The following is a 15,526-nucleotide window of genomic DNA, read 5'->3' as shown; positions in this document are numbered from 1 at the left end:
GCCAGATCTCATTACGGATGGTTGTGAGCCACCATGTGGTTGCTGGGATTTGAACTCTGGACCTTCGGAAGAGCAGTCGGGTGCTCTTACCCGCTGAGCCATCTCACCAGCCCGTCTCTTTAGTTCTTTATCAATGTGCAAACCAAACTATTCGGCTCCGATTAAATTGACTATAGTTTGGAAGAGAACACATTAAAATATGGAAGCTTTTCCCACAAACTCCCACATTTGTTTATTGAGAAGAGCTTCCTTAAACCCAACGCCTCCTCACCCCTCTCCTTTTAAGTGTTTGTTACCTCTGAGCCATTGGTGGAGTTAGAGTGGCACAGAGTAGCATTGGAATCCTTTGGCCCACCTCACTTGCATCCCTGCAAGTACCAAGTCAGCCTTCTACAGCAACCGCCCGAGTGTGCTTAAAAGTCAGAGCTGAGACCCTTCCACGCGCCCAGAAGCCACTGCTGATGGTGACGGTCTGATTTTGCAGACTCTTGGTCCTTGTTTTGTCCGAGTGAGTCTGGCACATGCTCTACCTCTGACTCTCTCTCTCAGGCTTGGGTTTCCCTCTACAGGCCACCCCCCAAGCCACCAGTGTTGGAACTTTAACGCTTGGAATCTGGAGTCACTGGACTTCATACCTCACGGAAAAACGAGCAATACTTTGATTGTCCTAAACCATCTACTCCGTACCTGCTCACAACCAGGAGTGTGTGCAGACAGCGAAGGACTCCATTGCTTTCTGCTGCTGCCGGCTCCTACCTGAGATGTGGGTGGATGTTCCTTGTTTTTTTAAAGTACTTTAGGCTTCTGCAGATCAAAGCCACCTTGCTGAGTGTGAGATAGTATCATTTTTATTATTTTAATCTCTTGCAAATTGACTTGAGGGGGGAAGGTAATATGTGCTGATTTTAGAGGCTTAAATGGTTAAATTAATGACTTAATAACTTATGATTTAATCTTTAAATTGCTGAAGCCTTTCAAGGTAGAATTTTAGATGAGCAGAATGCTAAGGAATATAAAAGTAAGAGTCCATACCGGCTTATTCAAAATCATTCTGATTTATGATTCACTGTCTGCATCATCCATGTACACTTAAAATTAAAAAATATCTGCTCCAGCAGATTAGTCATAACTCTACGTTAGACTTTTAGTTTTCCTTGGAGTGGGGGAAATATTATTTCTGTCACTAAACTTTAGGACAGAGAAAATAATGAAGCATAGATGTCTTAGAAACATAGACTATTAGAAATATCACAAACCTTTGCCAGCACACAGTTTTCACGTTACCTAACGGTGGGCCGACCAATGCCCGAGGGCTCACACCGGTCTAAATGCTCTAGGTCTCCCAGGTTGCTTTTGAAAGTGAACCGTAAACGCCATCCTTCCCCAGACCCCCAGTTTTAATGTGAGGAGGAGAAGGGGTGTTTTCGCTTTCTTTTCAGACCACAAGTGACTTGTAATGCTTTATTCTGAAACAAAACCAGTTCTTTCTTTTACGGGTCCTGTCTCCACATAGTTATTCTTAGTACCATTCCTAACAGAGGGGGCTGGAGACGGTGAGTGGGTAAGAGACTGGCTGCTCTTCCCGAGGACACAGGTTCGGTCCCCAGCTTCCACAGCAGGCAGCTCACAATCACCTGTAACCCCAGCTCCAGCTTCAGGGGGACCTGATGCTCCTGCCTTCCACAGGCACCTCCACTCATGGACCCAGACATAGACACATCATTTAAAAGTAATATGAATATTTTTTAAAGCACTTTTGTTTTAATTTTTTCACAGTTATAAATAGTATTCTATAGAGTTACCAAACTAGAAAAATCACTGCTCCACATTTTTTTTTAGGTTTTTCTTAGTTTGATTAGCATCACATGACTGAATACTTGGGTTTTAATGCAAATAGACCCAAATTTGAATCACATCTCTGTCATACTTATGGTCTCTGTTACCTTGAGTAAATTAGTTTCTCTAGAAGCCTTTAAGCCTTTGGTTTTTCTCTATAATATGAAGGTTTGTTTAGAGCATGCTGGTGCATACCTGAATCCCAGAACTCTGTAGGCTGAGGCAGGAGAATTGCCACATAGAGATAGTGTGTGAACTAAATGAGATGGCAATTTATTTAAAGTAAAATAGCATTTCTGGGACAGACTATGCACTTCAGTAAGTATGGTGGGCAATTTTACTTATTATCATACAGTTTCTGCTTATTTCTTTAGGATTCAGATTGCTAATATTCATTACTATTTTTATTATAAATCTTCAGTTTTCACATTATAATAAGTTTACACCATTTCCCTCTTCTATTTCCTCCCTTCCTATGCGCTCTCGCTCCCTCCCCCTTCTCTCTCTCTCTCAACATCTTTTTCTTTAATTGTTGATGTGTGTGTATCCTTCTATATTCCTAAATATATAAACACAACCTGCTCAGTGCATATAGTGTTGCTTGTCTGTGTGTTTTCTGGGCTGCTGACTGGTATTGGATAACCAGTTGGCGTTCTCTTCCGGTGAAGACTATCTCAGCATTCCTTAGCTGCCCATAGTCCTTCGTCTAGGGCTGCGCCCATGAGCTCTCCTCCTTCCACGTGAGCGTGTCTGTTGCTGTCATCCTTGTTCAGGTCAGGTGTAGGCAGCCATGTTGGTGAGGCTTGATGGGTTTAGCTTCTCTGACATTTCTAGAAGACACAATTTTTCTGGGGGGGCGGGGAACTTTGTCAAGATTGTTTATGCGTATTGCTATGGGATCTTTTATGTAAAGAGACTACTGATTTTCCGTGGCCCATCCCTTCAGAAAGTTCTGCTCATCTACACTTGAAAAGAATGAGTTTGTCTGCACTTCTGCCTCAACTTAATGTTGTTAAATTTTTCTCTTTCAATTTGTTAGGTAAAAAGTTGGCATTCAGTTATTTTTTTTTTATGGTATTTTTTTTTTTAAAGATTTACTTATTTATTATATGTAAGTACACTGTAGCTGTCTTCAGACACTCCAGAAGAGGGCGCCAGATCTCGTTACGGATGGTTGCTGGGATTTGAACTCTGGACCTTTGGAAGAGCAGTCGGGTGCTCTTACCCACTGAGCCATCTCACCAGCCCCCAGTTATTTCTCTAGCTACATTTTAATGACTGTCGTAATGACTCTGGTAGAGTACCTACCTACCTTAGCACCTACAAGGCCTGGTGCTCTGTCTTTAATGGTGTGTGTGTGTGTACACATGTATTTCCCCAAATGTTTTATAGTTATAATAGTTTATAAGCTCAGAAATAACATAAGTTAGCTTTGTTAGATAGAGCAGTCTGAATCCGTTCATCCCGTATCTTGTTACCATTTCATTACTTGGATGCGGTAGCAGATAGTTTTTATGAGGAAAGAGGACCATAATTGCGCTACTACTTTCTTCCCCAAAATGAATGCAAAAATACATGAGCATCGTTTATTCTCAATTCATTTAAATTTCACCTTGTAACCTTCTTCAATAAATCCTTTCTGCATGGATAAACCGAGCACTGTCAAAGCATTTATGAAGTGTTATCCTCTTGTTGAGAGCTGGGGGGAACGCCATACGCTCCAATAAGAGATTTGACAGATTTACAGATTTTTCTCCTATTTTATGTTTGCTTCTCAAACTTTATTCTGTTCTAAAATTTTCATTCTTGTCTCCATCTTTTTTTTTTTTTTTGCATCTATACTGCAAAAATCTATTTTGCTGACTGTTAGTGACATCGGATGAAAAGAACACAGCAATAGAATTTGGCTTTACCTAATTATGTAGTCATGATACCTCTGTGTATGCATTTAGTACCAATATAAAATACACAAGCCAGATATCACTAAATTTTTTAAACAAAATTAAATAATGTTTATGGACCTCCTATTAATAACACGATACTTCTTATTTTCAAAGGTTTGCAAATGAACAGAAGGAAATTTCCTTCCCACTAGCTTTGCGAGAGGGAAATAATCTTCTGTGAATGTCCTGCTGTAAATCCACTGCCGACTGCAGTCTGCACTGTAGTAACGGCCGTGCTGCTAATCCCCCTCCTCTCACACTTCAGTCCGTACAAAGAGCAAAGCTGGAAGCTGGATCTCCCGACAGCAGTTACTAAGCAACAGAATCTGGATGTTTTGGGTTGACATCCTAATATATCATGGAGCCGTTTCAGTGGAGTTTGAGCAGGCATGAGTTGAGCCGTGGGGTACTCCAGAAGTGTCCAAGGGTCCTGGTGGCTGTCTCCTGGCTTTGGGTGAACACACAGTCTTTTGCGGAGTATATAGAGGAAGAGTAGAGCTTTGGGGCCACGTGACTTTTAGCTGGTAGAGCACAGAGTACACCCTCTCTTGGATCAGGATAGTGAAAAATGTAAGACTTTTTCCTGAAAAGCGAGGAGAACAAATAAGGGATTTTAAGGTCAATCACAAAAGCTTCAGCGCTTTGCCGAAACTTGAGGTCCACTTCCTGTCAGAAGACAGCTGATTTTTGCTTGGTCTGCTCCCAAATTATTTTTAGAGACCAGAGATTACTACTGATAGTGCCAATTTAAATTTGCTCATTTACGTTTTTATATGCTACCAAATATGATTAGCGTGTGCTTTCCACTAATTGCTGACAGATTTACTGCATCGGGGATTTTCTAAGTCATTAGCTTCCTCTTGTCATTAGATTTCTGCTAACTAGGCTGAGGTGCTTCACGCCAGGTACTCCAAAATTGAAGGGAACCCTTCCAGTCTCCGCCAGAGAGAGCTTAGCTTTACCTCCTTAAGTGCACTAAAGAGGTTATAGAAGGGGAAGGATAGAAGCTCCTTACAGCACACTTTGCTGCGGCTTGTGACTCTGAAAGGCTGGGATTAACATGGAGCTAATAATGCCGGCATCCTCCCTGGAGCGTTCAAGTCGGCCAGAGAAGCAGCTGCTGCCCCGCCTCTCCTCACAGGTGGCTCTAGCTTGTGTGTGGAGTCCAAGGCTGAGTGAGCTCTGTGCCTTGAGCTCTTGTGGTGCCCTGCCCCCTACCCAGCCTGCCCCAGTCCCCGTTCCTCGGCTTATGTGATATCTCCAGCATCCTGTCTTAGAGCCCAGGTCGTCCGTGGTCTGATTGTCTCTTATGACCCTCAGGTCTGTGTTGTACTCTCTGCTTTTACAAGCAAGAGAGGTGGTGCAGCCTGTTCTGTCCACAGCTGGGGATAGACTCTGGGAATCTGTTTTCTGGAGATTATCTTTATCCTTCAGAGCAAATCTCATCATTTGCACACCAACCGAGACTGTCCTTCCCTCTGGTCCTGCCGACCTCCCTCCAGCCCTTCTTCAGGCTCCCCAGCTGACTAGACCTTGTCTCTGCAGGCTGTTGCCTCACATGCTTTGCAGGACTCTCCCTGATGACTCTAGAGTGACTGGACGTTCCTTAGATTAGTGTTTTTGGAGTCTCTGAGGTATATATATAACTCCTAGCTGCAGCTTTCCTGCTGACTGCTGTGTGCCCTGTGCATGCATCCATCCGCTGTGTGTTGTACTGAGGGCAGGCTGGGGCACCGTTCTAACTGGGACACTTTACATGAGTTTATTTTCTCTGTATCTTTTCTTCCAATACCTCACCTCCTTTTTGAATTGATTTACATAAAATTACAGTAGAACTTTCCAGCTCAATATGTAAATATCTCATTAGATTTAGGCTGGCAGCTAATCTCCTGTGCTTGCCCGTCAAGCCTGAGTCTCATCTTAGTGAGAACTCGGCTGGGGCCTGGGCCAGGAAACAGTTTCTGAGAAGAGTACACATAAATCATGGTGCAGTGGACGAGGAGGGGACCTCAGTTTAGACCGGTGAGGAGATAAAAAGGGGCTGCAGGTGACTGCAGGAAGTGAAAGGGTGTGTGCTGTGCGCATTCAGATTAGAACAGAGGAGTCTGAGCTAACTAGTCAAGTTACAACTGGCTTTGGCACGGCCTTTGTCAGCGTGAGTACATCGTCAAGACAGCCGTGCATGCTCCTCTGTGTAACACTGACATTGAAAGCTGGTCATTCCTCTAAAAATATAGGTATACTTGCTGTTAAATGAATACCATTGGTCTTTTTCTTCTAAAGTGTTCCAGGCAGCCTATATAATGAACTGTGACGTCCCTAAGTTGTTTCCACTACATAATAAAAAAAACATCTGTTTACACACACACACATTTTTAAGAGGCCTTCATGTAACCCCTAGCCTCAGACTTTCTGATATGGCGTGGCAGACACTGGCTTAGTTCTGAACTTGCTGACCCTACCTCCCAGGGCCTGGGGTCCCAGGTGGGCACCATCACACCAGGCCCACAGATGCCTGGAGTTTGCTGTAGTAAAGTTTGCTCTATAAGTTACAAGTTGCCTTGAGAAAGGAGAAGCACCGAGTCAAAGAAAGTGTGCAGCGGCAGCAGCCAGCCAGGCCCTGCCCCCTCCTCCCCAAGCTTCTGTCACTCTTACCCTGTGATTTCATAGCTTGAACGATAGACCTGTTTTCCTGCCTCTAAACCTTTAGTAGATCTCTGAAAACATGTTTGCCAAGCAAAGTTTTGTTATTAGTGATCCCCTGAGTTCTCACAATACTACAGTGGCTTTAATACCAATCTAGACTTTGGAAATAGCTAAGAACCGCTGCTACCAAGCCTTTCTGTAGTCTGGAGCTCACTCACTCCAAGCCAGAAAGAAGTAACTGTCAGAAAGCCGAAGCCCTCTTCATCCCATTACCCCCCAACCCTAGCTGGCTAGGATGGGGCAGGCTAGCTGAATAGTTCTGCCTTCGTGCACATATACTCAGCATCCGTTCCCAAAACAACCAGATTTTTTGACAGCCATTTCTCTCTTATCACCGCACTCATCCTCAGCTCAGCCCTTCTCTGCTCCCCCCCACCCCACCCCCAAATACCATAGCATCTGCCTTCTTCTCCATACACCGACTTCCCACACCATCTCTCGCCTGACACTCCATATTCCCAAACTGGAAAACGTTCCTAAAATGTAAAACTCACATCTCGGCGCATTGCTTTAGATCTCAATAGTGGATTTTTTTAAAATTGCTTGTACAATAAATTTTAGCTTGCAGAAAATTTTAAGGTCCTCTAGGTCAAGCTGGGTGTGCTGACACATGCCCTTAATCCCAGCATCGGTAGGCAGAAACAAGCACATCTCTTAATTCAAGGCCAACCTGGTCTAAATATTGAGTTCCAAGGCAGCCAGGGCTACATGGTAACATCCCGTTTGATTATGTCTTGCTTCGTGGTTTGAAAGATGCTGGGCGTCCATTTGTCAGTCCCTCCTGTGCCTCATCCCTCACCCACATCGATACTGTCTGTCACGTCTCCATTTCATCAACTACACACCAGTTGGTTGCTATAACAGCTTTCCTGATTTTTTTTTTTTTAAGACAGGGTTTCTCTCTGCAGCCCTGGCTGTCCTGTAACTCACTCTGTAGACCATGCTGGCCTCGAACTCAGAAATCTGCCTGCCTCTGCCTCCCGAGTGCTGGAATTAAAGGCATGCGCCACCACTGCCCAGCTAGCTTTCCTGAATTTTGTCTTCTCTGGACATGACAGTCAGTGTAATCATAATACATTCTGTGTTTTTAGATTTGGGTTTAAATGTCTTTTTTCTTTTTTAATTTGGGAGCCCACCCTTGTTCCCTACCTACCTTTGTGGCTTGGGATAGCTTCAGCTCTGCTGCAGTAAGGAGCACCCCCTTATTCAAATTCAATGCCCTGGCACAGTGCACTGTGTTTCTTATCCGTGTAGGAGATGTGTGCATCATGGCTCAGAAGGTGACCCTCGCTCACTGTAGCTTCTCAGAGACTCAACCGAGTTGGTAATGTGGGGCTCTGTGGCATCCAGGATAGGAGAAGGACTATGGTGTCTCATGGCATGACTCTCTCTGAAGCCTTCTCTCAGACAGGCCTCCTCACAGTACACAGGACCTTTCCCCTTTCCCCACTCTAACTTCTGACAGGGCACTTATCTGCCTCACTGCTCTCTCCCATGGCTTCATTAACACTTGGCGAATGAAAGAGTTAACAAGCATTTGTTGTGCGTGACTGAAATGACTGAATGACTGTAATGTTAACACTTCCTACTACAGCCTCTGTCGTACTGTGTTCTTTTTCCTCTGCCACCTTTTCCTGAAAGTCCCATCTAGCCAATCGTTCACTTGCCACTATCCTGATAGCATTTCCTCAGCCTGACTTCAGTTGTACATCCAACTACCTACTTGATATTTCTACTGCATATTTTTAAAGCATAAATAATAATAATAAATAATTACCATTATTATTATTATTATTATTATTAATTGTTGATGGTTGAGATAGGGTTTCTCTGTTTAACACTATCTGTCTGGAACTCACTCTGTAGACCAGGCTGGTCTCAAACTCAGAGATTCACCTGCCTCTGCCTCCAGAGTGCTGATGTTAAAGGGATAAGCCACCACAGCCTAGCTATAAATTTACTTTTTAACAAACACTTGTTATTTTTCTGGCGAGCATTATATTAGTTGATAGAGGATCTAGAGCTAATGAAACATACTTGCTTTCTGGGTTTTTACAGCCTAGTATAATATATGGGAAACTGTAGTGAGTCCACAATACATGCACAGTATATAAAATGCTGAGGCAACAGAGTAAAGAAAATGATGCGGACAAGGTGGACTCGGAGCTTGTGAATCTGCCGAGCAGACAGACATCTTTACCGTCTTGTGCTGGGTGCTAAAGGTGTTATGAACAGAGCAATGTTTTTACCCACTTCACATTCCAGTGAGGAGACTGGTAGCTAAGGAGGAAGTGGAACTGTGACACAGCACGGGACTATGTTACGTGTCAGGCTCTTCCTGGGGAGACACACACATGTGCACGTATGCGTGTGTACACACACTGATGAACAGGTGAGTTTTACTGCAGTTACTTAAAGGAGTGTCGATGACAGGTTACTCTCAAGAGCAGAAATTACTCAACAACAGCCACATCATCAAAAGGCCACCTCAGCCTGGGTGACAGCTCCCTAGAGCTGGACGCCTGTGCACACTACATAGCTGCAGGCCTAGGGCACACTGCACGGCCTGCAGGCCTAGGGCACACTGCTCAGCCTGCAGTTCTGGGGCACACTGCACGGCCTGCAGGCCTAGGGCACACTGCTCAGCCTGCAGTTCTGGGGCACACTGCACGGCCTGCAGTTCTGGGGCACACTGCTCAGCCTGCAGGCCTAGGGCACACTGCACGGCCTACAGGCCTAGGGCACACTGCACGGCCTGCAGTTCTGGGGCACACTGCTCAGCCTGCAGTTCTGGGGCACACTGCACGGCCTGCAGTTCTGGGGCACACTGCACGGCCTGCAGTTCTGGGGCACACTGCACAGCCTGCAGGCAGCTCTACAGGTTGCAGTCCTTTCCAGGTGGTACAATTGGTTGGGCTGAGCCTTTTCCAGGCTGTGGGACTTCTTTGCCTCCTGGAAGGTTGCTTATCTGAGAATCCTCTTTGCAGCGCGGCTTGTGAAAATCAAAATCACCAGTTGTCTCCTGTTTAGATGGTCTTTTGGAGGAAGGGGCCTAGCAGAGCTGGTCAGATTCAGGGACTTCACAAGGCTGTGTTGAGTCGTTTATATCCTTTCTTAAGAAGCTTCTCAGCCGGGCGTGGTGGCGCACGCCTTTAATCCCAGCACTCGGGAGGCAGAGGCAGGCGGATTTCTGAGTTCGAGGCCAGCCTGGTCTACAAAGTGAGTGCCAGGACAGCCAGGGCTACACAGAGAAACCCTGTCTCGAAAAACCAAAAAAAAAAAAAAAAAAAAAAAAAAAAAAAAAAAAAAAAGAAGCTTCTCTGGAGAATGGAGTGTTTCAGCCTGGAAGGAAACTGCTAGATAGAGACAGGACAGGTAGGGAGCGTAAAGGGCATGGTCCAACAGAAAGCCCTTCTACTAGAGGGGCTGATCTGACTAAATATGTGGAGATGGAAATTGTTTGTGTTTATGCCATGGTAGAGGTAACAAGGAACTGTGTTAAATGCTGACAGCAGAACCTCCACGGTAGCCTTTCTTAACTGTTAAGGGTTCTGTAAGGACCGAGGATATACAGGTTAGTTTTAAGTTTAAAATGAAAATTATTAGTATTAGTTTAACTAACTTAATTTCTATACTTAATTCTAAATCTTCTTTGGTTTAAAGATACCCACCATGAACTACTGTGCCACCTAAAGCGTTATGTGTTGGGGCTGGGCCGTTTTCTGCCACCGTGGTCCACCAAGGTTACATACATATCAACCAGAGAGATTAGGTGGGCTGCGGAGATCAATCTGTACTCTGGTGCCCCGTGCCCCATTCACAGTGTCTAAAAGGGACCTGCCATCATTCCTAAGAGGCTGTCCTGAAGGCCATGGGCACTTAGCTCTGCCTTCCACATCAACAGATTCTTCTGATTTGAAACTGCTACTCTGTGGTCACCAGGGCATAACCACTTCCTTTGCTGCTTTAATTCGCTGACTGTTTTTGTCCACCTTACTGTGTTGTCCCAAGCAAGTCATTTAAGTGCTTTCAGTTTGCCGAGTGTTCTTCAAGTTCTACAGTCCTGTACTCTATTCATGTATTTTAGCCTGGGCATTAGTACCACGCTGTGTTTTGTTCAGGTGTCATTCAAGAATTAACCAAATTTAACAGGGCATTGTGGTGTACTTTTAATCCCAGTATTCAGGAGGCAGAGGCAGGTGAATGCCTGCGTTCAAGGCCAGCCTGGTCTCTTCAGTGAGTTTCCCATGTCAAAAAAAAAAAAAAGGGGAAAAAAATTAACCAAACTTAATCTTCTTTGGATTGCCCTTACTGTGGAAGACAACGAGGTGGTCATATATGGTTTTCTTTCTTCCAGATCTTTGATGATGCTTACAAATCTCAGCTCAGCTGTGTGGTCGTGGATGACATTGAGAGGCTGCTCGGTGAGTCTGAACTCGGCCATGTGATAAAGTCCCTGTCTAACAGGGACTATAGCAGCGTCTCTTATATGACATCAGCAGTCAGGATGAGCTAGCTGCCATGTTTTCTCCAGTGTGTCCTGTCCATAATAAATGAGCAATGTAGAGTAATAAATACTGAAGTTCTGAAAATGAAAAAAAAATACTTATTAAACATCTGAGGTTGAGGTACAGTGGGTTCAAAGATGAAAACTTAGTCCCTGTGCTCAACTCAGAAATATACTAGCAAGGGCTGGAGAGATGGCTCAGCCGTTAAAGGCAGGGCTCCCAACCCAAAATAGAAGAAATATTCTAGCAAATGTCAGGAAAGCTTGTTACTTTCACATTTTGTTCACTGTGAATTCAGTCAGTCTGTTATGTATCATGATGACAGTAGATCAGAATGAGATAGACACCATTGAAATAGAAACATCCGGGGACCTCATAAACACCAAGGAGACTGCCCAGCAGTGGCTGCTGCTAATGGTGCCACGATGCTCTCAGATTAACTGCTCCCTGCTTCCTTGTGTCCAGCCTTACACTGGCGCATCTGCTTTTTGTTTCTTAAGTTTTGGTAATGCTTAATGTAAAACAAAGCAAGTATATATATCTCTGAGGCCTCTTTAAACTAATAGTGTCTACCTAATGGCCAGGATTGGAGGTGCGCCATGTTTGGGCCATCTCGGTTCATTCTATAGGATGATTTCTTTGAGAACGTTAGTCATGTTCATTGTTCTGTGTAGATCCCTTTATCTGAGCAGTCAGCAGAAGTGGTCATAGTAACACACTGCCAAGAGTTTGTGCCCTCTGAGAAGATTTTCACTTTATGAAGTTATTTTTTTTTTTGTACTTGTATGTTTATTTATTCAAGTGCTAGCACTGTGCTAGAATGACTGGTGTCATTCTAGGAGGATCTCAGTAAAATATACTACCTAACCTTTATAACATACATTGACAAAAATAATAATAATAAAATAAAGTCAGAAAAACCTTGACTTCGCGGGCTTGATGCCTGCAGGGCTCCACGTACAGGAGATGGGCAGGCAGAAAGAGCAAGGGAAGTGGCTTCAGGCCGACGTGTCCCAAGGTAGAAAGTTCTCTAACTGCCTGCTCTGCCTTCTCAGAAGGCCAACCTGAGCACTCTCCACTCCCGAAGTTATGTTATTGTTTCTTTTCATATCCTGTTCAGCTCCACCTTTTTCTCCTCCTGGAGTCTCCACCACCAAGCCACGTCCCAGCCCCTTTCTACCTATGGTTGGTGTCAAACTTTGTCCCCAGCGTAATATATGTAAATGCGCCATGGTGGTTTGTGGTAGTTTCTTAGAAATGCTTGGTGAATACACCTGGATGTTCTCTCCTTTAGAAGATGGTCTCTGAAGACCAGAAAGCACGGCTACAGGAACCAAAGTGGAAGTTTAGCTTTTTTAAATGTACAGACACATCCTTCTGTACCTTGTTGAGAATGTAGATTATGAAGGTGTCTTTTCTCGTGGCAGAGCTGATTTTACCCAGCATGCTTGGATGTGTGCCCCAAGCTCTCCATCCCTCAACCACAGCCATGTTTCTCTTTCAGATTATGTCCCCATTGGCCCCCGGTTCTCCAACCTGGTATTGCAGGCTCTTCTTGTGTTACTGAAAAAGGCGCCTCCTCAGGTAAACTAGTAATAACAAGATTTCTACAGACTCCTCAGTAAAGCGTATACAGTGGGACACTCCGAATATGTAGGTTATCATAGACTACAGTTCTGTTGTAGCGTTCTGGAAGACCCATCTGATCTAGCCTTCTGTCTTAAGGTAAATTGTGTTTCTTAAACAAACAGCTGTTCTACTTTATTTTATGCGCATTGGTGTTTTGCTGCATGCATGTCGGGGTGAGGATATCAGATCCCCTGTAACTGAGGTAGGTACCATGTGAGTGCTGGTGAATTGAACCTGGGGCCATCTCTCCAGCCTGTAAATTGTTTACTTAACAGAGGTTTGTTTGTTTTTTTCTTTTCCTTTTCTGAAAATATCAGGATCCGACAGTTTCCGTTAGTGTTAAATCTTGTTCTGTGAATTCCCCAGCACCTTCTGCATCCTTAAGTCATCACCTCCAGAGGGAGGTAGATGGTGATGCAGATGTAGAGGGTGACCTGAAGTTGTTTCTCCTCTCATGCTCTGCCCTTAAGGAACAGAGCTGGCATCTCTGTTCATCTGATCACATATTTACTGATGTGGCTGCTGGAGGTGGTGATTCCGGCGCCTAAACAAATACAGAAGCATCCTGTGAGGGTCAGGCCTTACTTACGGAGGTCTCCAGAGAAGCTTGGCTGTGCCACAAGACAGATTCTCTAGGTTGGCTCTATGTGGTAGGATGTTGAGACATGCCAGTCACAGGGAGACAGGAAGAGAGTAAGCAATCATTTGAAAACATCTTAGTGTCCATATGGAAGTCTCATATGCAATATGCAGAGAAAGAAATAATTAAATTATGACTCTAATATGTAATTTAACAGTAGAAAATATACATCCATATTTTGTGCTTGAAGACTGGTCTCGATTTTCTAGGTTTTTAGTGCTTCTTAAAAATTTTCTAAAGTCATAAAAGATACATAACAGCCTCAAATTGTTTCATTATATGCAATATGAAAGGTTTTTTGTTTTTGTTTTTGTTTTTTTGTTTTTCCTGTGCTGAGGATCAAACCCAGGGCTCCCTGCATACTAGTCAAGTTCTCTGCCACTAATCAATAGTTTCTCTTTTGATTTTGAGATGGGGTTCTCAGTGTTGCCCAGACTCCCTCAAATTCCTGGACTTGAATGACTCTCTTGCCTTAGCCTATTGAAGCTTTCCCTCTGCTAAGGCTGAAGTCAAGGGAGGTATTTTCTGCCTTCCCTAGACTCCTCCCATTTCTAAATAGATGCATCTGACTACAGTTGCTAAAACAAATAGCTTCTATATACTCACTGCTTTTTAAGGAGCTAGCATATTTAAAATTTTTAGAATAGGAGAGATTGTTCAGGCATTTAAATATTTTTATTATATGTTCAGCTTTTTGTTTAAAAATATGTGAAAATTCACTTAGGAGAAAAATTAATAGCTTTCCAATATTATTTTAAAATTTCTCCTTTACCTGGTCACATGCTATCCATGTTAGTTTAAATAAAGATATACGTTCCTTCCCTGAAAGCTTTTCCTATTCAAAATGATATAAGTAGAAAAATATTAACAAATGGTATGGTTTTAAATGTTTTAAATATCATTTCATTGTACATGTAATTGGGGGCACAGGCCATAGGGCCCTGTGGAGGAGGCTAGAGGACAGACTTTTGGGCTTAGTTCTCTCCATTCGCCTTTAAATGGGTTTTTAGGGTTGAGCCTGGGCCACAAGGCTTCCTATAAAGCACCTTTACCCCAGCCTTCTTGCTGCATAAAGAGTCACTGTTTCTGTTTCTTACAATAGTTGTAAGACTCTAAGGGCGGGAAATGTATGTTACACTTCTAAGTCTCACAGCGTACACGCACACACACACCCTTCCTAGTTCATTCCACAAACACACTGAGCACATGCATATAGCTGTGTATGCATTGTCTTGCATTGATGGCCTTAGGTTATAAAACAAGATATAATTCATGGAAAAACATTAAAAATAGGTGGGGGCACACCCTTTAATCCCAGCACTCAAGAGGCAGAGGCAGGCAGATTTCTGGAGTTTGAGGCCAGCCTCATCTCAAAGCAAGTTCCAGGAGCAGCCAGGACTACACACAGAGAAACCACCTCTCAAACCAGCAAACTTTAGGAGCCAGCAAATGGCTCAGCAGATGGAGGTTCTGCACTGCAAGCCAGAGGTCAGATAGATAGAGGGACCGCACTGCAAGCCAGAGGTCAGTCCCCACAAATCCACGACAAGGTCGAAGGGGAAAGCCAGTTACACAAAGGTGTCCTCTGACCTTACATTTATAACCCATGGTACACAGTCTCCCCCATCACGTGCACACACATGCATACCACATGCACACACCACACACACACACATACACACACCTTCATTTAAAAAAAAATTATGTGAAATTCAAATTTATGTGAAATTCAAATGACTACTTAACACATGAGTAAATCATTCATATTATCATTTATCAAGGATTGTAAATCAAGACCAACACAGTGAAATTCTTTGTATTTTGGATTATAGATGACTATCATCCAAAAGTCAGATAAAAATAAGTGTTAGTGAGGAGTTAGAAGAAATTGGAAACCTTACAAAATGTTAATAAGGTTTAAGATCTGTTGCCTTTGGGAAAGTTTAGCAGTTCCTCAAAAGGTTCAACGTGAAGTGAGGTGCCCCATCAGTTCACTGCTAGAATACAAATAAAATAAATGAGCGCACACGTTGGCCCCAAGACTTGCTTGTTCCCAGCAAGATGATTCAGAGAAACCTAAAGGGAAACCACTATGAGTCTAAGTAGAATGAAACCTACTATAGTTATGAAGTGGAATATTATTCAGCAATGAACATTCACTCAGAGCATACTTCTACAGAAATGGACCTTGAAAATGTGCCCGCCTCCCCCCTCCTTCTCCTCCTTCTTTCTTTCTTTCTTTCTTTCTTTCTTTCTTTCTTTCT

At 43.6% G+C, this 15,526-nt stretch overlaps 1 protein-coding gene across 1 annotated transcript in view; it reads left to right on the top strand.

The window, feature by feature from the left end:
* Nsf (N-ethylmaleimide sensitive factor, vesicle fusing ATPase) overlaps nucleotides 1-15,526 on the top strand; it is a 134,217-nt gene that overhangs the window by 97,576 nt on the left and 21,115 nt on the right. The window contains exons 16-17 of the mRNA XM_021176539.1: nucleotides 10,843-10,909; nucleotides 12,498-12,577. Of these exons, the coding sequence (XP_021032198.1) occupies nucleotides 10,843-10,909; nucleotides 12,498-12,577 (147 nt within the window). The remainder of the gene's footprint in view (nucleotides 1-10,842; nucleotides 10,910-12,497; nucleotides 12,578-15,526) is intronic.

Source organism: Mus caroli, chromosome 11 (genome assembly GCF_900094665.2).
Source record: "Mus caroli chromosome 11, CAROLI_EIJ_v1.1, whole genome shotgun sequence".
NCBI lineage: Eukaryota > Metazoa > Chordata > Mammalia > Rodentia > Muridae > Mus > Mus caroli.
The sequence above is the reverse complement of the archived record's forward strand: the minus strand, read 5'-3'. Positions and strand labels throughout refer to the sequence as shown.